This window comes from Prionailurus bengalensis, chromosome B4, assembly GCF_016509475.1.
Source record: "Prionailurus bengalensis isolate Pbe53 chromosome B4, Fcat_Pben_1.1_paternal_pri, whole genome shotgun sequence".
NCBI lineage: Eukaryota > Metazoa > Chordata > Mammalia > Carnivora > Felidae > Prionailurus > Prionailurus bengalensis.
This window is the reverse complement of record NC_057358.1, coordinates 131,213,078-131,234,270: the sequence shown is the minus strand read 5'-3', so window position 1 is coordinate 131,234,270 and position 21,193 is coordinate 131,213,078. Positions and strand designations below refer to the sequence as shown.

Here is a 21,193-nt window from a genome sequence, read left to right as displayed (position 1 = left end):
CCTGCTGGCCACAGTGACTGGGTCAGGGAGGACACGTGACCCATGCCAGCCAATAAGACTTCGCTCTGGGACTTTAGTTTTAACTGCTGAGTGAGAATGAGCCCCGCCGAAGCCGCCTGGGCCATCTCTGCTGCAATTTGAAGAGAGTCTTTTTAAGAGGGTAGCTGACGGGGGGGAGAAGGTTGGTGAGAGATGGACAGACCAGTCCTGACCTCACTAAGCACCTGGATCTAGCTGAACCTGAAGCCGACATATCTGAAGCCAAATCAATCCCGGATCTTTTCTATCACATGAGTTGAGAGATTCCTTTAGCCGGGAAGCAACTGGTCCGTCCCCAAATCCGGCTTTCTGGTCTCTGCAGAAGGAAGGACCCTGGAGCCAGACAGACATGGGTTCAAATCCGGTCTCCTCACAAACTAGGAGACCCTTGGCCGGCTACCTCTCTTGGGTGTCAGATTCCTTTGCTACAAAGTGGGAATGGCACCCACTGCTTAAGGCCGTCAGGAGACCTTACTGAGAACACATAGAGTGGCGAGGATTGGGCCCGGGAGATGGTCAGTTCTGATGGAGATGTTTGGACAAGGACCCACGAGGTCCAGGCCTACCCACAGCAGAAGATACCCTGAACTGGGAGACTATTCCCCTGCCTGAGCCTCAGTTTCTCCACTTGTAACCCTGGAGGGCTGGAGGCTAGCGAGCACCCCTTCTTGGCCTCTCTCCTTCCCCTCCTCCACCTGAACTCCCGCTCGGGGCAGCTTTCTCTGGAGGTGAGTGGTTCCCTTCTCGGCATTTCTTGGATGCCTGCCAAGTGCCAGGAGCTTGGAGTGCATTAACTCTGTTTCTCGGGAGAACAACCTGGGTCGGCAGCAGCATCTGCCCACTTCGCAGATGAAGAAACTGAGGCTCACCGGCCAGGTCACACAGCCATAGGGCAGAGCTGGGATTTGATCTCCTATCCCGAGTCCACACCCTGTACCTTTGCTCTGAGTCTCTCGGGCATTGTCCCCCATTCCTATCAGGATGGCCAGGACAAGACGGGCTCAACCCGCCCGTCCCCGGCCTCCCGCGGTGCACCTCTCCAAAGCCTTGTCCGGCTGCGCACCCTCGTGGTCTGTGTGCCCTCGCTTCAGGTCTGTGTTAATTTAATTTCACAGACTGGGTCACTTAAAAGCGTGACGTGACGGTGTCCTCAGCAGGGCCCAAGCTCCAGTACCGTCGTGGGGGATCCTTCCTCAAAGTGGTAAACTTTGAATATCTGAAAGGTGCTTAAAGCTGAGCTCTTGCTTTACATACGGGGAAGAGGAGGCCCAGAGAGAAGGCAAATGCACCCCCCCCCCAATCCACACAGCACCCTCAACTTCTGCCCTAAAAGCCCCGAAGAGCAAGGACCAAGGCCCTCCTGGCTCTCGCCCTGGGAAGCTTCTGGATTAGTCAGCCACTCTACACAGGCACTTTGCTAAATACCTTACATGTCTACACTAATCCTATGAGCTGGTTGCTCAGAGAGGTCAAGCGGCTTCTCAAACGTCACACAACCAGAGAGTGGGGGAGTCAGGACTTGGATGTGGCTGTGACTCTAACGCTCTGTTTCCCCCCCCCCCCCAGCCCCCCTCACCTCCACCCCTCCTCTGTGCCTGCCTCTCTTGGCTGCCAAGGAGGATAATAAACCCTTCCCCAACCTCCCAGGCAGAGTGTAAGCTAAATTGGCGTAATAGACCCCTAAAGCCCTAAGAGAAGAAAGTTACAAGCTTTATGCAAATGTAGCGCATTGTTATTAACAAAAGGCTTGAGTTGGGGGTGGAAATACTTAAGGAGCGAGGTGCTGCGCTGGGCTCACTGGGGGCTCCGCAGTAGCGGGGGGCTGCCTGGGAGATCGGGGAGCGGGTGCCTGCGTGTCATTAACTCATCACCTGCCAGACAAGGCGTGCTCAGCTTCCTGCCGCAATGAGATGAGTTACCGATTTCCAACCGCATTTCACATTCCGGGCATTCTACTAAGTGGTGGGTTTTTTTTTTTTTTAAATTATGGTTAATTATTCTTAATAGTGACATAAACCACCATTTAGAGCCTGTGCTGCATACCTGGCATGGGCTATGCCCTTTACGTTTTTATAAATTGCTACTCACAGCAGCTCTGTGACGCAGGCGTCATTATCCCTGTTCTCCTGGTTGAGAGAATGGTGGCTTGGAGAGGGTGAGTCATTCCCCAAGGTCACCGGCAGGCAAACGGGAGATGGGAATTGACTCGAGCTCCAACCAGCTCGCGGAGCCCTCATTCTGTGTCGCGGCTGTCCCCTTCCTCGCGATAAACTTTCTCCTCTGGGGACCAAGGAGGGTGGTGGGCTAAGGGCGTAGCAGTTCTCGAACACGGAGGGGCACCAGGGTCCTTCCAGACCCAGGCTTCCCTCCAGACTTCTGCGGCTGGAGGTCTGCAGGGTGCTGAGCTGGGAGGGTGGGGTTCACACCCTTTCCTCCCCTCCTGCCAGCCTCTCACAGGGAGGTGACTGAGGCTTTATTGAGCTCTGGGGCATCTTGAGTCCTGGAAATGAACTGCCAATTCATTTTTGCTGCACCAGGCTCTGAATCCCACTCCCGTGTTTACAAAACTGTTCCTAGCTCCGTGTTACCCACAGCAAACAGGTTGTCGTGCAAAGCCTTGGATGCTCTGACCCCACCCAGCCACTCTGGACATTTCTGCCTTTCCCAGCTAGGCCGGGCTTGGGTTGTGGCTGCTTCCCCTTTGTGCAATGTCCTTTCTCTGCTCCCCTCCGCGAAAACTCCTATTCAACCGTCAAGGCCCAGTTCAAAAGTCATCTCCCCTGTGAAGTCTTCCAAGATGGCACCCTTCCTTCCCCTGCCCCCAGGAGACTGACAGGAGTGTCCTCTGTGTTTCTGTGGCTATGTTCCCACAGTTAGGACGGCACGAATCACACAGGGCTACAATTCACTTATGTATCGTCTTCCCACCAGACCCTGAACTTGGCCTGGCAGGGCCTGTGGTTGACGCATCCGTGGGTGCCCCATGCTGAGCACAGGGCCCGCTGCCATACGGCAGGAATGGGGGGCTGCTTGATGGAGAGACGGGAGGCCTGGGTTCTGCTTGGCTCTCAAGTTGCCTTGCGGAAGACCTCGGTTTCCTCCTCTCTGAAGGAGGGAAGGGTCTTAGCGGAGTCTGAGGATTTTCAGCTCTGACACGCTGAGAGTCTAAGAATCTGGGATTCCAGGCAATACGCCTGAGTTGCGCGAGGCACCCTTGCTGGAAGGTGCGAATGATGGGTGCCCAGAATCCTCCAAACGATGAAGTCTGGGGGGGATCTCCTGGGTGGTCTCTCTCAGACATCGCCCTTAAGATGGGGATCACTCAGGAATGCCCATCTCACGACAGCCACCAACCTGGGGGGGGTCCCTCCCAGCAGAGAATCCCCCTGCAGAGGTCTGTCTCAGAGGGGCCCCCCCTGGGGCTGTCCACCTAAGGAAGAACCCCTCCCAGATGCCTGGGGACCAGGTGGGTCGGGCCGTGCCCCTCTTACCCGCAGCTGCTCCTCAGGCAGGTCACCGCCGCCATTGATGCCACGGTTCATGGACACAAAGCGCTCGAAGGGTGGCCTGTCCCGGACATTGGGGTTGTGGAGGCTGGTGTTGAGCATGATGATGGAGAAGGACAGGACGTAGCAGGTATCTGCGAGATGGGACAGGGGTCACAGGCCTGGCGCTGGTCACTCTCGCCTCCTCTACCCCGACCCCTTCGAGGGGCCCATCATCACCCGTCTCAGTCCCCGAAGGTCCAGCTGTCCTGGCTTGGCATTCGAGGCCCCGCCCCCTCCCCACTCTTCTGGCCTCCCCGCTCCCTTTAGCTGCCTTCCCACCTCTGCACTTCTGCTCCCGCTGGGCCCCCTGCCTTTCCCCTTCCCTTTGCTGCGTACTTCAATCCTCATCTCTTAGCTCCAGCTCCAGCCTCTCCCGCACCCCTTCCAGCCTCCCGGCCCACTCTGTTCCCTGCCTCCGCGGAACACCTATTGTTGGCCGCACTGTTCAGGGCTTAGTCACGTTCTGCTCGGCGATCTTGTTGGCATTGCGGGGCTCCTGGCGGCCCGAGTTCCTGTTCTGTTATTCAGACTTTCATGGGCTTGGGGGAGAGGCTGGGCTGGGCACTGGGGAGGGAGGTGATGCTCCTCTGGGGCGTTTTTGGGCCCCGGGTTCCAGAGTCAGGGAAGTCCGGCTGTGCGTCCCCGGCTGGTCTGGTGGACCTTGGGAAGGCACCTGACCTCCTGGAGCCTCAGCTCCCCCCGCTGGTGACGTGAGGAGGTCTAACCTGAAGTATCCTCATGTTCTAGAACACCGGCGACTCTACCTCTGAAAACAGCGGCACCTAATAGAACAACCTGTTAGTTGCCGGTGCTTGCCCTGTGCTAAGCTCGACATCCCTATAACCCCATTTTACAGAGCAAGACACTGAGGCCCAAGGGAGTTAAGTTACAGCCCCAAGGTCACAAAATTGCATACTTAGACTGGGACTCCGATCTGGTGCTGTAAAATCCCTTCCTTTCCAGAAATCTTTACTGCGTACCCACAGAGTGCTGCGGACTGGGGAATTTATCGGCGAATACATTCAATACGGTTCCCGCCCTGCGGGATGTTTAGACTAGTGTGGTGGGGGGGGGGACAGATAAACCAGCAACCCCTCCCCCCCCGTTCTGTATAACTACAAGGTAGGACAAGTGACTGGTAGGACCTGACTATGGTCACACGGCCAAGAAGCGTTGTGTCCGTGGACAAGTCACATCACTTCTCGGAGTCTCTGTTATATGCAGAGAGGGGGGACGTTCCTGGCCTCAGACAGTGGATGCAAGGACCAGATGACTTTGCACGGGTGGTCCTCAACTAACGGAATTGGTCCTTGTTGTTATGGTAAGTTCAGGAACAGAGACGGAGGGCAGAACAAGCTTGCCCTGATGATTTCTTGCCCAGCCCTTGGTGGGGGGGAAGGGTGGCCGTGGGGGTACGGAGTTCTGATCTCCGTGGAGATCTTTCCATACACCTGTGCTCCCTACGTCCCGCACAGGGTGTTTCATGCTTCTGGCCTTTACTCAGATGAAAACTCCTGCCCCAAAAGGTCCTCTCTCCCCTTGACCTTGGGCAGAACTCCTCTTCATCCTTTAAAGCCCTGTTCGGACACCGTGGGAAACCGGAAGGGGTGGGGCGACCCTGGCGCCTCCGGAGGAGGATCTGGGCCTGCAGCTCCGAAGGGGTCCTGGAGCCCCGGGTCCCATCCCACACCGGCACCTGTGGACTGGAAGACGCCTGGGTTGCAGAGGCAGTAGCGGGTGGCAAAAGTCTCCATCATCCGGTCGATCTTCTGGGCCTCGCCGGGCAGCCGGAAGCTCCACAGGAACTGTCTGGGGGAGGAATGGGGCTGTGGGCGATGGAGTGGGCGGGGATCTCGGGGGCAGGTGTCGGGGGTACCCCGGACAAAGCTGCTCTGTCTGTCTAAGCCTTAGAGTCTTCATCCTGTCGGTGGGAGCGTCTGTCCCCATCACGTAGGGTCACGGGAAGGTGCCTTTTCTTTCAAAGTATCAGAGCTCGGTGGGCGCTCCCCTCGGCCCGTCTGGGGTCCAGAACCATCTGTGGCCCCTCCGCCTCAGCCCAGGGAGGGGAAGGGGCTCTGTCTGCCTGGGGTCTGGCTGGGGACCCCTCCGCAAGTGGCTTCCCCTGGCTGGGCTTCCTGCTCTTGGGACTTAGTTCCTCGAGGGGCGCCTGGGTGGCTCAGTGGGTTAAGCGTCCGACTTTGGCTCAGGTCATGGTCCACGAGTTGGAGCCCCCCGTGGGGCTCCGTGCTGACAGCTCAGAGCCTGGAGCCTGCTTCCGATTCTGGGTCTCCCTCCCTCTGCTCCCCCCCTGCTTGTACTCTCTCTCTCGCTCTCAAAAATAAATAAACATGAAAAGAAAATTAAAAAAAAAAAAACTGCCTTCCTCCAGGGCGAGGACCGTCTGCGGCTGGTCCCCTCACCTCTCCTGCTGGGCCTCACGCAGGCTCAGGGAACCCCAGGACTGCCCCGTAAGGAGTGAAAGAGTGAATGAATGAACAAATGAATGAATATGGGAGCCTCCCGACCACCGACCCTTCTCCCTTAAAGAACAGGGGAACTGGAGGGAAGGCCACACTGCTTGGAGGGTGCTGGCTGCTTCCTTCTCTGCCTTACATACAAACTCCCGATCATCCTCCAGGGCCCGGATCAAATACCCTCATGGGGAGCCGACTGTTCAGGCAGCGAGACTTACTAAGCCGATTCTAAGTACCTCCTCCTTTACTCGTCACAACCTTATGACGTTGGTACTGTTCTTGTTCCCTTTTACAGATGAAGAAACTGAGGCACGGGGAGTTTTGAGTGTGTGTGTGTGTGTGTGTGTGTGAGTAGCAGAGCTGGGCTATGACCTGGGCAGCTTGGCTCCACAGTTCAATATGTCATAACAAAGGGACTGCCCACCACGCTGCACTAATCAAATGAATAAAACCCTGATCTCAAAAGTAGTGGCAATGGCAGGGGTAACAGCGACCATGGGTGCCGTGATTAACTATCGCTCTAATCGTGGAGTGAACACCAGGAGCGCTCGCTGTGATAAGCCAGACGCTTGTCCCCGCTGTCCCCGGAGGGGGGCCGAGCTGATGACCCCACCAGACCTCTGCTCCAGGAGGTGGTAACCGTCAGTAATTCATTTCGGCTCCTTAGGTCCTCCCGTCCTCCTCGTCGCTCCCCTTGCTGTGTCTGTGCCGTGAGCTATGTGGCTCCCGGTCCCCGCCCGGGCTCTGCCACCCCCGAGGGCTGTCCCCCCCCACCCTCCTCACCTGAGGGCCTGCACGAGGTTGAGGTTGGCAAACTCATGGCAGTCCACGAAGGCCTGGAGGACCTGCAGGTTGAAGGAATCCCTGCAGGGGACAGGGAGGAGGGCACATGCGCTTGGGAACTTGCTGGCACCTGCCTCCTGGGTGGGGGAGGGGGAGGGGTTGAGGTGCGGGAGGGAGAGGAGGGGAGCCGCGTGTCCTCCTTCCGGGGGAGCCCGGGAGAAGGGCTGCTGGTCTGGCTGCTGCCTCGTCCCTTACAGCCCGCCTGCCTCTCCCAACAGCCCAGAGGGGTCCTTTCTCACCCCTCCCGTGCCCAGACCCTCCCATGGAGCCCCACCTCATCCCCTGCCACTCCTTCCCTCCCTTGGTCTCTTCTGATCTCACCAGCCTGCCATTCCTTGAGCATGCTTCTGCCCCAGGGCCTTTGCACAGGCTGTTCCCGTTGGCATGCTCTTCCCCCAGATGTCCTCACTGCTCACCCCCTTTACGTGTCAAACATCACTTTCTCGACGAGACCCTTCCTACTCACGGTATTTAAAGTCACGGCCCTTGACCCATGATTCCCAACGCTTCTCATCTCCCTTCCCTGCTTTCTTTGCAGTCCAAAGAACTTAACATTTTCTAATGTGTTTTGCATATTTGGGGATCTGTCTTTCCCACTAGAACGTACCTCTCCGAGGGCAGGGGTTTTGTTTTGTTTATCTTGGTCACTAGTATAAGTCCGGGGATTTGACACTGCTTGGCACACAGTGGAGACTAAAAAATATCTATCTGTTGACCAAATAAGTGAATGAAGGCAGGCAGGAAGGCAGGCATTGGTTCAGAAGGTGGAGGGGAGTGATCAGTTAGCTGTCTCAAGCCCCAAGAGTTAGGACTTCCCTAACATAATTCGCTCACTCACTTACCTGCACACGCACGCACATGCACACGCACACACACACACACCTGCGCAACCCTCGTTCCCTATCTCCCTGAGGCCACGCACCGCCTTACCTCTCCCCCAAGTACGTGCCGATGGCCGTCTTGTTGAGGCCCTCGCCCTTGTACAGGAACTGCGCGATGTCCTGGACGTCGGGGGTCAGCAGTTTGTGCTCAATGAGATACTGGACGCCCTGGAGGGGGTACACGGAGCCCATGATCAGCACCCCCCCCCCAGCAGCTGGCCTCAGTGGAGGAAGGGAGGGGCTCCCCCGTGGCCAGACTGTGGGGCAGGCTGTGGGGGGACCTGGCATTCTGACACTGGCACAGACTTTTCTGGGAAGTTGTGTCCCTCCTTAACAGAAGCTGCCATTGGAAGGTGGTGAGGTCCCCATCAATGGAGGCATGCGAAGAGAGAGAGCATCCTGCAGCGGGCCAGGCTCATGCCAGGGGCTCCCCGGGTCCCCTTCAGGCTCACACTGATTACATGCTTCAGTGAGTCTATGAATTTATAATTTTAAGATTCAACGATTCAGCCCTTTCTTTTGTCCCCTTCATATTCATACATTTAAAAATAGCGTTTCATGTTTTTTTCCTCACAAGCAATCTATGTCCATTGTGTAAAAAATTAGAAAAAAATCCGGCTAAATCAAAAGGAGAGGAGATGGCCACGTCCCAGCATTCAGAGGGAGAGAGTTTCCATCGGGGCGACTTTCCTTCCCTTTCTACATGAAACCTGCTTCCGATGTGACAATATCACGCACACCTCACGACCCAGGCGCTCAGAATCTGTCCTTCTAACTTTGGGAGTTCGGGGAAGAGGTTGCTGGAAGGTGGTGGGGGAGGGGCGGTTGTGAGGGGCTCTCAGTGACAGGCAGAGGGTCCTGGGGGCCCCTCAGTGGCCCCTCCCAGGTGCTCTGTGTGTATGTGCACCTGTGTGTGAGCACGCGTCTGTATGCCCGAGTGTGTGCGTGTCTGTGTGTGTGTTCTGTGCGGTTGGGGCAGGGGTCCGATTCCCGTGGCAAGGCAAATGGGTGTGTGACAAATGGGTGAGCCTGTGTCACTGTGATGGGGAAGAGGCAACTCTCTCAGCCAGAGCAGTAAATTTCCAGGGACCCTTTGACTGCCCTGACCCTACCCCCGTATGTCAGCTTGTGGCTTCCTCCTGTCTTTGTTCAAGCAGGAAGGGACCCGGCTGCCACCTAGCTAGGTGAGAGGTTGCTCTGAGGCCAGGGGAGGGGAGGGTGGGGTGGAGGTGGGGGGTGGGGAGGTGGTGTGTGTGGGTGGGGGGAGGGACAAGAGTCTTAGCAGCCTGAGCCCCCAGCGCTCCATGCCAGCACCCCCAGACTGGCCCTCCCCCGGCAGAGAGGCTGGGAGAAACTTCTGGAGACTGAGCCCCAGAATCTAAGGGCCCCAGTGTCCAAAGACCTACTAAAAAGGAGGAAGCAGAGACTCGGCCAGCAGACTCCAAGTCTGTGGACTTCATAAAATGTCACCACCTCCTCCCGGCTCCTACCTCGGGCTCTGCTATGGGGTGACAGGGCACTGAAGCCATGGCAGGCTGTGGGCCACCGGACAAGGTCCCGAGCTCCGCTGGGCCTCAGTTTTCTCACCTCCAAGGTGGGCCATCGTCAGTCGAGGGGAACGAGAGGACATCGTGAAGGTGTCCAGCATGCGGAACCCCCGACCCCACGACCACCCGAGCCCCCCACGACTGCCCTACCTTCACGGGGTCCATGTTGAACTTCTTACGCCCAATGCATAGCTCCTTCTCTTTCTGGGCCATCCGGCTGCAGACAAGGAGATGTCAGCCTGGACCGCCCCAGAACCCCAGGACCCTCCCCCCCCCAATCCCCAAGGATGCTTTTTCCACAGCTACAGCCAATATTCCCCAAGGGCCCCCAAGGGCCTCCAAGTGGGGTCCTCACATCCTGCATTGGAATCGCCTCGGAGAGACCCTAGAAATGCAGGGTCTGGGCCCCTCCCAGACTCCCAGATGGGACTGTTCCAGTGGGCCCAGCTCCAGCATTCTAGCCGGTTCTGCAGCCGTGGCCCTGGAAGCCCAGAGTCGCTCTAGGGAGAGCATTTAGGGGGGGCCCTGTGCTCGAAGTGGGGGCAGGATGACAGGGAGGCCGGGGGGTGAGGGCACGGCCCCCGGGGCCCGACTCCTGGTGCAAATCCCGCTCTGCTACTTTGCTGGCTGAGCCACACGAGGGGAATCACTTCACCTCTCTGGGACTCAGTTTCCCCAGCATGGTTGAGAGGCTAAAGAGTTTAAAGCAGCTTGGTGGTAGGCGCTCTGTAAATGTTATGCTGGTGTCGGGGCTGGAACAGGACACCTGGAGACACGGGGCAACCACGTGTGGGGGTTTGTGGTGGGGCTAGAAAGGTGATCGGAGATCAAGGGACGGCAGGGGCCGGGTGGCGACTTCCTGAGACGAATGTGTAGCCGTCGGTACCTGGGGCCTCAGGGGATTATGTAGGGACCAACCTTCTTATTCCCCACAAGGGGGGAAACTGAGGCCCAGGGAGGGGCGGGGACAAGCCCCAGGTCACAGAGCTGAGCGCTCTTTTTCCTAGCCCATCCCGTGATGCTCCTGGGCGGCGATTGATCAGGGCCTGGGTCAGTGCGGGTTAGGAGAGACTTTGGGTGGAGGGGGTGGGGATGGGGAGTGTCTCTCAAAAGAGGGGGCTGTTGGCAGTAAGGACCAGACCAGACCACGAGATGGGCTCTCAGGCCCTCCCTGCTGCCTCTTCTTCCAGGCCGATCCCTGATTTCACCTGATCCCAGGCAGGGCCCCTGCTCCCTCCTGCTCATTCCTGGTGTGGGACATCCTCGGAAGCCACCATGGCAGCTTCCCAGGGGCCCCTGGCCTGGCCCCTCCTCACCTCTCCTCCGCGATCTCGAAGCAATCAATCTGGGCAAACACATCTGCGATCTCATCCTTCAGCTTCTGCGGGGCGGTGGGGGGGGGGAGGGGTGCGACAGGGAGGGAGAGTCAGGGACAGACTTCAACAACCACTTCCACCCCTGGGCGTGACCCCAGACCTCCAGTGAGCTGTCACTGCCCGCCTACCTTTGAGAGATCCCTTTCCCGGATGTTTCTCCCTCCCTCCCTCTCTCTCTTTTTTTATTTTAATTTTTTCATGTTATTTAGCGGGCACAAGTCGGGGAGGGGTCAAGAGAAGGAGAGACAGAAGAATCCCGAGCAGGCTCCGCACCATCAGCGCAGACCCCGACGCGGGGCTCGAACTCACAAACCGCGAGATCATGACCTGAGCTGAGAGTCAGCCGCTTAACCCGCCTGCCCCCACCCCCCCGGCGCCCCCCTCCCTTTCCCAGATATTTCTTATCCTCAAAATCCTAAACCAGCCTATTGCCTATTGCCTATTGATATGCAATTCTCCATGGGCTCCTGTCTCGGGGGACGCGGTCCTCAAGTCCCCACCCTTCGCCCCACTCTACTTCCAGCCCTCCCACCTCCCCTCTGCAGCTGTGGAGTCTCCTGCCCTTTAGCCAAGCCTACCCGCCAAGCCCTCCTGCGCCCAGCTGCCAGGTTCCTGAAGCACAGCTTGGTGCCTGCCCTTCCCCAGCTCCTTCCGTGGCTCCCTACTGCCTCCCCAGCCACGAGGAATGAGTTCCCACCCTAGGACCAGGCCCCAACTCCTCTCTGGCTTCCCTCCCCCATCCATTTACTCTGTCGCTCACCCTTCACTCAGGGCCTACTATGTGCCCAGTATTATGGGGACCCCCCCGGTACAAGATGGCGCAGGCTATCTTTTCAGGGACCTTGCCACCCCAGTGGAATGTACAGAAGAGGTCGCTGAAGTGCAGAGAGGTAAGGGGACGTGTCCGAGGCCCGATTCCAAGTCTGTGCTTTCGTCACTCCCCTCAAGCCTTTTTTATTTTTATTTTTGTCTTGACCCTTGCAGGAGGCGCCCAGGGGCAGAGGACCCCCTAATTATGCCAGCCACGACCGCTGGGCGGACAGGAGAGTGGCAGCTGGTCCAGCAGACCCTTGCAGGGCAGCAGCATGGGGACCTGGCAAGAGCCCCTAACATGCACCCTAGCGCCTCCTGGCCTTCCCCTGGAATCTGAGGGATGAGAGCGGTCCCAAAGGAACCTGGGTTCCAGGAACCCGGGGGGTCGCAGGGACCTGGAGACCGTACCTGTACCTGATCTTGGCCAAGTCACTGAGTGGCTTCCCCCCACATAAAATGGGGATCCACTTGCAAATATTAATGGAGCGCCTCCTGTATGCTTTGACTCTGGAGCTGGGGCTATGGTGATGGGCAAGACAGACCCACGCTTTCACGGGGCTCACAGCCCAGTGGGGGTGGGATCACGGTGGTCATGGGCAAATGAAATGATGAGAGTAGCTATCCTGTCGTGGGCGCAGCGTAAGGGATAGCCTTGTCCAGGCACCACGGGGGGGCACCTGAAGCCAATGGAACGTGGGGTGTCACCCGTACTCCAATAAAAAGAGAACGATCTCTCATCATTAATGTCGTGTCATGGTACAGGAAGAGCCTGGTCACCTAGTAGGTCTCAACAAAGCACTTGGTGAGTGAGTGATTTTGTATCTTCAACTTTCTTAGGTACACGTGTGTTGGCGTGGGGTCGGGCCCCAGCAACCACAGCCAGAGCGGTCAGGGCAACATTCGAGCCAAGAACGAAATAGTGAGAAGGAGGTGCCCCGAGGAGAGCTGCGGAGAGTCCCGGGGACCACGGGAACGGTGAGTGCAAAGGCCCGGGGGCAGGACTGAGCTCCGCACGCTCCAGGAACAGAAACAGGGCCCGCCTTCGGAGGCTGCTGAGAGTCAAATGGGTGAACGTCTGAGAAACTGTGTTGGCAAGGGCCAGGCACACGTTGGTGTTATCTTGACGAAATGGGTGACATTTTTGAGGGGCTGAAACTGGGGCTTGGGGTGGAGATGCGACCGGATCGGGGCCACACAGGCGGGACTAGAACCCGCGATGCCATCCAGTGCAGACAGCACCAGGCAGGGCTTGGCACACAGTAGGTGCTTAACCGATCTCCCCCCACCCTCCTAGCTCTCTCTAGCCCCCCCGGAATTCCATTCTCCCCACTCCGGGGGCGGGGGGGGGCGCTGGATGGAGTCTGGCCCTGCCCTCTGACCAGGCCCCCGGGGGGGGGGGGCAGGAGTGAGTGCGGGGCTGCGTGAGCGCCTATGGGGGTTTGCTCGTGGGAGGGCGTGTCGGCTCGAACCCGCGTGTGGACAGGAGCCTGTGCGTTTGTGAGTGTGCACGCACCTGGATGTCTTCCAGAAGCTGCCTCCGGTGCCATTTGATCTGCTGTAGTTCCTCTGTCTCCCCACTGCTCAGCTCCGCTGGGTCTGGAGAGAGAAGAACCGGGATGGGGGGGGGGGCGGTCCCTGGCTTGCTCCCTTCCTCTCCCCTCCCCTCCCCGCCCAGCTTTGTACCCTCTGGGGACATGCCCCTCCCCCCCACCCCCACCATCTTGTTGATTTGCGCCTTTCCTGCTCTACTCTTTACACTCTCAGCACCGTGACAGCAGAAACTTCAAGAATTTTGCTCACCGCTGCATCCCCCGCCCCCTAGAAAGAGCTGACACGTAGCAGGTATTCATCCTTCCTGGGCGTTTTCATCTGCTCTTTCCCCAGATCGCCTGGTTAGCTCACTTGGCCGCGTATTTATTTGCACAACCAGGGAGTGGGGTATCATTTTGCCTCCCAGGCCATTGGTCAGACAGAGTCACATGACCACACCTAGCTGCAAGGGAGGCCGGGAAGTGAGCCTTTAGCATGGCGGTCCTGATACCATTGCGACCGTATAAGATGGGGAGACTGGCTTTGGGGGTGGGGGGACACTTCGCAGCTCCTGCTCCAGACACTGAGGCTCAGAGAGATGAGGTGGCCCGGCCAGGGCTCCACAGGGACAAGCTACTCAGCCCGGGTGGGGCTTGGATTGGGCTGGCTACGAAGCCCGGGCTCTTTTCTCGCTACCCGGAATGAAAGGAGACGCGTGTGTGCTGGCATTCTGTGCAAGGTGCTGTGACAATTCCCGCACTGGGGTCGGCTGGCTCACCTCTAACCCTTCACGCTTCCTGTTGCATCCACAACAATCGCTTGGCCAAAATCTCCACGGGCTCCCTGTTGCTTAGAGGGGAAGAGTTCTCCTCCTGGTCCTCCACAGTCCCGGCCTCTCTAGCCAGCCTTCTCTTCCACGATTCTCAGTAAGAGCCTGGCAGTCTAGCCTGCCGGCTCCTCACTCCCCCCACACTGTCTCTGTCTCACTTTCCCACTTTTGCCCATGCTGTTCCTCGACCCTGGGATGCCTTCTCCCGTCTGTCTGTCCATACTCTCCCCAACTCTTTAAGTCCTAGCTTTGGGGAATACCCGGTCACCTTTCTTTAAGGTTTTGCAAGGACAGCCCTTATCTCTCCCAAATGAAAGCAGAGAGGAGATTAAAGGCTCCCTGTCCCTACCTTTCCCTCCCACTGACCGAGCTGCCATCTTGGATTGGAGATGGAAACTGGGTGTTGAGACGGCGAGGCACCAAGCAAGTATTCGACACGTGGGAAGGGTCCAACGCACGTATAATGGATGCTGCGTTGTGCCATCAGCTCTCCCCTTCAGGATCAAGGCACCCATTTCTTTCAGTGGCTGGGGGTAGGGTTGGGGGTAGCCTGCTGATGGCACAGCTGAATTTCCTCCTCCCCAGGAACTTAACTCAGCCGAATGGAACTGCCTCACCCGAGGATATGGCCCTCCCCAAGGACAGCCACTGCATCAAAAGCCAAGACCCTTCGCCCAGTTTCTGGACCTGAGCCAGTCCTCACACCCAGGCTCTACTGACTGAAGGAGAAGCTGGGTGCCCAGAAAGAAGGGTCCTGAAATGCGATGACAACTGTATACGATGATTCCCTTGGTCAAGCAGTCAAGGTGGATCTGGGTGAGCCACCAGGTCATAAAGTCAAGTGAGCACAACGACAGTCCTTCACAAGTGGCTCCCTGAGGAGGAACACGTGCGAATAAAACCAGAAGGTTCCAGTAAGCTCCATGAACACATCACCCAGGCCCCTATGCCATCCACGGCTGTCGCACCCGGTCCCTTGGCTCCCACTATGTCTGCGTGGGTAGGTCCCTTGTGATCTCTCTGGCAAAGGAGCAAAGCGCCCCAACCTGGTGCCAGAATGGGTGGCTTCGTGTTTGGGGACACGTGAACGCTGGGTAGCTGTTGACCCCTGCCCAAAGGTGTCCTGGAGAGACAGGGCTGAGAAAGGCTCCCAGTGAGCAGGACTCTGGGGAGGGTGCCTGGCCACCCATTTCATGTGCAAAGAGCTGCGGCCCCCAGCAAGAACACGCCTGCATGTCCGGTGTGCAAATTGATGAAAGGAAATCTCCTTTAAGCAGGGGGGGGCTCTCACACCGGACCACTCCTCAATTGCAGACCCTACAGGAGCAGACACACCTTGCAAGTGGCAAAGACTGTAGCTACTAAGTTGCTCTCTCTGCAGCCGGAAGGAAGCTTTCCTCCTCCCTCCGCAACAGCGCAGCCAATGAGAAAGTCACAACTCAGCCCGTGAAAAGCCACTACGCCTGGAGCCCCCAGTTAACTCCGATGGACTTGTTGTTTATGGCGCAGCCTTTCCGACTCCCCTTTCCTAACAGCGACTCCTCTCCCTGTCCTTCGGACTTGCCGAGGGTTTTGCCACAGCTTGCTTGTCCTGGATGGCGGTTCTAATACTCTTCTGGAATAAACCCCTCCTTGGCCGGGAAAACAGCTGGCAGTTTTGTTTTTTTTTTTAAGGTTAACAGTGAACAGGAGAGGGTGGCTTGACTTCTCGGAGGCTGGGAAGGAGGAAGATCGGAAGATCGGGAGTAGGGGGGGTCTGGGGAGGAGGCAAGTGGGTGGTCCCCTAGGAGTGGACCCGGGGGATGAAGATTTTTGTGACGCTCACCGGTGCTGCGCAGCAACCATCCGGCACAGGAGAGAAACTGCACCGCCAGGCAGACGGAACTAGTCGGCCGGTGACCTCAGCCAGGCTCTGACCGGCAGCCCAGTGCTGGTACAACTGTCCACGAGTGCAGTAGCCACGTGGCCCTGGTGGAGGCTACATGAGAAGCCCCCCACCTGAGCTTCCCGAGCTATCGCCACCTCTGAATCTCTGAGCTGCCGGCAACAGAGACCCACTGTTTCCCCTCGAAGACCCAGCAGCCAACTCGGGAGGCAATGGGATTGCAAAGGATCCCTTCTACTCCTAAAGGCCAGCGATCCATCTTGACCGGAAGCCTCACGTGGTCCGGACGTGCGGGGGGGGGGGGGGGCTTCCTTCTCACAGAGCCTCGGCCAGCGCCACTGTCCAGGGGTCGTCAGATGTCGAGTACTGCACAGCGTCACGTTGGACCAAGGGGCTCTCTTCACAGGAAGGCAGGCGTGGGAGGAGCATCCGGCCAGGGGATCCGCTGGTCCTCTGGGACCACTTCGCCCCCCGGAAGCTGCCAGCCTGGTGGAACAAAGCGTCAGCTTGGAGCTGATGTCCTGCTTGGATGGGGGACCGTCCTCCAGGATGTAGGATGCAACCTAAGCCAGCAGCCATCAGGTGGTGTTCTGGCCCCCGCAGGTCACTGACACGGACCCAGGAGGGACGAGGAGTGGCGCCATGTGCCCTCCTCCTGGTGGCCCTCTTGGGAGTCTTGCTTTCTGTCCCTGCAACACTGGGCTCCGCAGGCCCAGAGAGCCCCGTTTCCAGGGAGGAGGTGGGGGGTGGCGAAGGAAGAGTCTCCCGTTGACCTTCGGCTCAAAAACACCTGCTTTGTGCCAGCGGCTCGGTGTAAATTATGTCATTCGATCTCACAGCTCTTTGAGGCACACTGACATGCACCCCTCTCTCACCCTCGTGTCTCCCCCGCGCCACGCCCCGTCCATCTCCTTTCTGTTTCCACGGCCCCACCCCCACCCCACCCCGACCTTGGCGTGTCCCTGGACCCCGTGTCTCCTGGCCTCCACTCGGCACCTCCCATCCAGTCTCCCGCGGCGTCCCGTTGCCCTGGGGATGACACCCCAAGTCTTCCGGGCCCCCCAGTTGGGCAGGCAGGGCCCCATCTTCCACTGACGTTGCGCCACCCCCGCCCCCTGCTTGAGGCCTCCTGGACGTCCTCCACTTGCTCCCACGTGCGCCCTCTCCACAGGCTTCCGCACGCACAGGCTGCTCCCCGTGTCTCGAATGCCTTTCCTTCCGCCCTCTGCCTCGTCACCCCCGCTCAGCGTCTCCCCTCTCAGGTGCCCTCCTGTCCTGTGTCCGAGGTGACACGGCTGGAAGGTGCTGGAGCGGGGGTCACACCCAGGCCCATCCAGGACTCCCGAGGCCACAGCCCTGATGTTGGTCTTCCGACGGCAGATATCTTCGCGCAAATCATCCAAACCCCACCAGGTACTAGTCCCTGGTTGTTCTGACCGGAAGTGCTGACCGTGGCTCCTGTTTGAGAATGAAGGCCAGATGCAGAATGATGCCTTGTTTTTTTGGCGGGAGGTGGGGGGAAGAGAGAAAACAAAGCCAACTCTCCAGAGCTGGGGAAACTGAGGCATAGGCGTGCGTGGCGAGTTTTCTCAGGACAGTGGGAGGGCGTGGGGAGGGGGCTGTCTGCAGTTTTTCTTCACAGAGCTTCTTTTGTGGTTTGGCAGGCATGTTCATGGGCCCCCTGGATCCCCTGTCCCCTTCTGGAGGGATTCTGACCCCCCCCCCAGCAGGTGGCCCCTGTCACGTGAAGCCCAGGGCTTTCCACCCCTTCACCTGTCTGTTTCTTTTTTTTTTGTTGTTTTAACGTTTATTTATTTTTGAGACAGAGAGAGACAGAGCATGAACAGGGGAGGGTCAGAGAGAGGGAGACACAGAATCTGAAACAGGCTCCAGGCTCTGAGACATCAGCCCAGAGCCCGACGTGGGGCTCGAACTCACGGACGGCGAGATCGTGACCTGGCTGAAGTCAGACGCTTAACCGACTGAGCCACCCAGGCGCCCCTTCACCTGTCTGTTTCAAAGCGGGGATTTCTCCCCATTTCAGAGCTGAGGACACTGAGGTTCAGGGAGGGCGACAAGGACGCAGGGTCAGAGTGTCCACTTCTGAGTCTGAGCCTGGTGACGCTGGGGTTTCAAGCACCGAAGCAGCTCGTGGGAGTTGCATTTAATTAACAAATTTTTTTTTAAAGTTTGTTTACTTTTGAGAAAGAGAGAGAGAGAGCGCAAGTGGGGCAGAGAGAGGGGGACAGAGGACCCGAAGCAGGCTCTGTCCTGATAGCCGCGAGCCCGACATGGGGCCCGAACTCACAAACCGCGAGATCATGACCTGAGCTGGTCAGGGGCTCCACCGACCGAGCCACCCAGGCGCCCGCCCCGTGGAGTCGGGTTTTAGTAACAGTGCTCATGAAACACGCAAAATAACAACACGATAATGATAACAGCCGCCACCGTGAACTCTGTTGACTCCGCCCTGGGCTCGGTGATTTTCCCGCCTCACGAAGGCTGCTTTTGGACGCCCCCCCCCCCCCGCCACGCTGTAGGCTGCGGCTGCCCCCTGCACGGTGCCCAGGCCAGCTGTCAGTGCCCTGGTGCCCACCCCGGCCATCTACCTCCCCAGCTCCTCCTTACTTCCCCTTTGTCCTTCCTCTTTCCCATCATATTTTTAGAAGTCTTTCTGCTCACAGGCCCGTTTCCAGGACAGCTGGCCCAGCTTCCCCTTTCCAGGGCAGGAGGAGGGCGCTATCCTGGGGGCCCGAGGGCAGAGGCTCCTCAGAGTCTGGTGGGGGGGGGGCTGGGGCAGGAGGGGGTGTCTGGCGGAGCTGTTCCTCGCCCCGGCCCCCGAGGCTCTGTGGGCGATGTGTGGCTTCCTCCCCACCCCCAGAGCCAAGCTGCCTCTATTTTTAACTATTCCCCGGCCTCCCTGCACCAGCCCAAAGGTGCTGTCTTTGGTCACACAGAGGTTTTGTTGCCTGGACCGCTCACCTTCCCGGCAGGCCCTGGGGGGAGGAGGCCTGAACACACGGGAGGCAGGTGGGGAGGCCGCCCTGGGGGACCCGACTCCTCCAGGAAGTTTTCCGAGATCTCCCCCTCTCCCACGTGGAAAGAGTCGCTTCCTCGTTTGCTCTGGGTCATCGTCCTGCAGGATCTGAGGGTCTGTCTCCCACTCCCCCATGTCCTGGACCAGCAGCCTCCCCCAGGGCTGGGCCTGCTGTACCCAGCACTGCCCAGCACAGACAGACCCTGCCCTGCCACTTACTGGCCCCCTGACTTCAAGTAAGTCAGTCCTCTCCCTCAGTTCACCTCCGTGAGCCTCAGTGTCCTCGTGATGGGGACAACCATCCCTCTTCTTAAGGACCCATCACTTCGTATCTGCCGGGTAATCTTAAGCCGGGTGCTGTTCCCCGCTGGGTCCCCGCCTTGTCATCTAGTCCCCACCTAAGACCTATTCCCGGAGCCTGTATGGTCTGGGAGCCACCTGCCGTCCAAAGCCCAGAAGCTGTTGAAAGGGAAGGGTGGTTCTCTAACCATGTTCCCCCCGAGCCCCGTGGGGTCAGGGGAGGCGCGGTGGGCGGGGTCAGACTGCTCGGTGTTAGGTTTCGTTTGAAGAAAGGGTTCTGTTGCCAACGGGCTTGACGTCATCTGAGCTTGGGGAACTGGACAGCTCCTGGAAGCCCTCGTCTTCTGGATTTCCAGGCAATGCTGGGACATTCTTTTTTTTTTTTTTTTTTTAATGTTTATTTGTTTGTTAGAGAGAGACAGAGTGCGAGTGTAGGAGGGGCAGAGAGGGGGCGGTGGGGGAGACACAGAATCCGAAGCAGGCTCCAGGGCTCCGAGCTGTCCGCACAGAGCCCGATGCGGAGCTCGAACCCACAAACTGTGAGCTCAGGACCTGAGCAGAAGTTGGACGCTTAACCGACTAAGCCACCCAGGCGCCCTGATGCTGGGACATTCCGATTGCAGGGCACAGAGACTTTGTCCCTCTTCTTCCCTCTGCCTTGCAGAAATGCAGTTCTCTTCCCTACCAACCGTACACATGTCTCTCCTCTTTCCCCCAGACACGCGGTCCTGCTCACTGGGGAGGGGCTCAGCCACGGTTCTCTGCTGCTCCTCTCTGGCCCCCTCCACTGGCACTCTAGGGGGTGTCCTCAGCCTCCCCAAAGGCCACCCTCATCCCCCCACCCTTAGAGTCCAAACAGGAGCTTCAGGGCCCCTGTGCCACCCAGACGGCCATTATCACCAACATCATCATCTTCAACTCAAGCAACCTTCCTTGCACTGGTCATTCCTTCCCCTGCACCCCCCCCCACCGCCCCCGAATATTCCTTCCCCAGAAGCCGACAGGGATCCCTCCCTCCTTCCTTCAGGTCTCTGCCCAAATGGTGTCTCTTTCTGAGGTCTCCTCGACCACCCCCTCCCATGTCCCTTATCCTACTTGACTGTCCTTCGTCCTGCCTGTCACCCCCTGACACATCACATTAATACCTTTATGTCTGTCTCCCCCTGTAGAGCGTGAGCTCAGGAGGGCAGGGACAGGGCGTGCTTTGTTCCCTGTTCTCCCAGCACCTGGGGCACAGCTTGGCACTTAGCCTGAGCTCGTAAACATTTGTTGCATGCTTCTGCATTTCCACCCTGTCTTACATCTATTTACATATGGCTTCCGTCCAGGATCCTGGGAGGTAGGCACTATTGTCCCCATTTTATAGAGGAGGAAACTGAGGCCCAGAGAGGTCGGCCCCGGGTGCTTACCTGGGTGGCACAAGTCCATCCTGAAGCCCCGGGGAAGGGTGGCCTCCGCTCCCGTCGCCTGCTGACCCAGCTGCTGCTCAAGCTGACCAGGCAGAGATGTGTCACCGAGGCTACACCAGGCCCCTTCCGGGTGGCCCCTCCCAGCCCCGCGTGGGGAGGAAGTCCTGTCTGCCGGGACCCGGTGTGCAGGCTCTTGAAGCAGCAACACTTCCTAAAACCAGCAGAGTTTCGTGTGGCGGGGGCTCTTTGCATTTTTGGGTGTGGGCTGGGGAGATTTAGAGGCAAAAGAGACAAACAGAGGGAGGGGTTGGGGGTAAAAAGAGAAAGTGAGAGCGAGAAACATGTACGTGCGCGTGCACACACACACACACCCGCACCCGTGCACACACAGAGGATGATGGCTGCTGGAGGGTACGGTCTTCCCTAGGGGATAATGTGGGATGATGGGCCATTTACTTAGCAACCTCCCCAGATAAAACCTTTGGTCAGCGGGGCCCCAAAGAGTCCACCCTACCCACAAGCTATCTTTTCATCTACTTGGGGAAAAGGAAAATGCATTCAGTGCCAGGAAAGGCTTTGCTTCCCCTCCGTGACATGTCTGGCTGTTTCCTGTCTAGTGACCACTCGGCCATATGTTTAGTGTCCCTTTTCCCTCAGGCTGCTAGGAAGCTCCTAGTCAAAT

At 58.2% G+C, this 21,193-nt stretch overlaps 1 protein-coding gene across 1 annotated transcript in view; it reads right to left on the bottom strand.

The window, feature by feature from the left end:
* The window catches only part of CYTH4 (cytohesin 4), a 28,282-nt gene extending 7,626 nt beyond the window's left edge, over window positions 1-20,656 (bottom strand). Inside the window, exons 1-8 of the mRNA XM_043562501.1 lie at window positions 20,512-20,656; window positions 13,035-13,117; window positions 10,649-10,713; window positions 9,483-9,549; window positions 7,835-7,953; window positions 6,845-6,925; window positions 5,284-5,396; window positions 3,531-3,679 (exon numbers count right to left, since the gene is read on the bottom strand). Coding sequence (XP_043418436.1) covers window positions 3,531-3,679; window positions 5,284-5,396; window positions 6,845-6,925; window positions 7,835-7,953; window positions 9,483-9,549; window positions 10,649-10,713; window positions 13,035-13,117; window positions 20,512-20,530 — 696 coding nt within the window. The 5' untranslated portion in view covers window positions 20,531-20,656. The remainder of the gene's footprint in view (window positions 1-3,530; window positions 3,680-5,283; window positions 5,397-6,844; window positions 6,926-7,834; window positions 7,954-9,482; window positions 9,550-10,648; window positions 10,714-13,034; window positions 13,118-20,511) is intronic.
* Window positions 20,657-21,193: the final 537 nt, after the last annotated feature.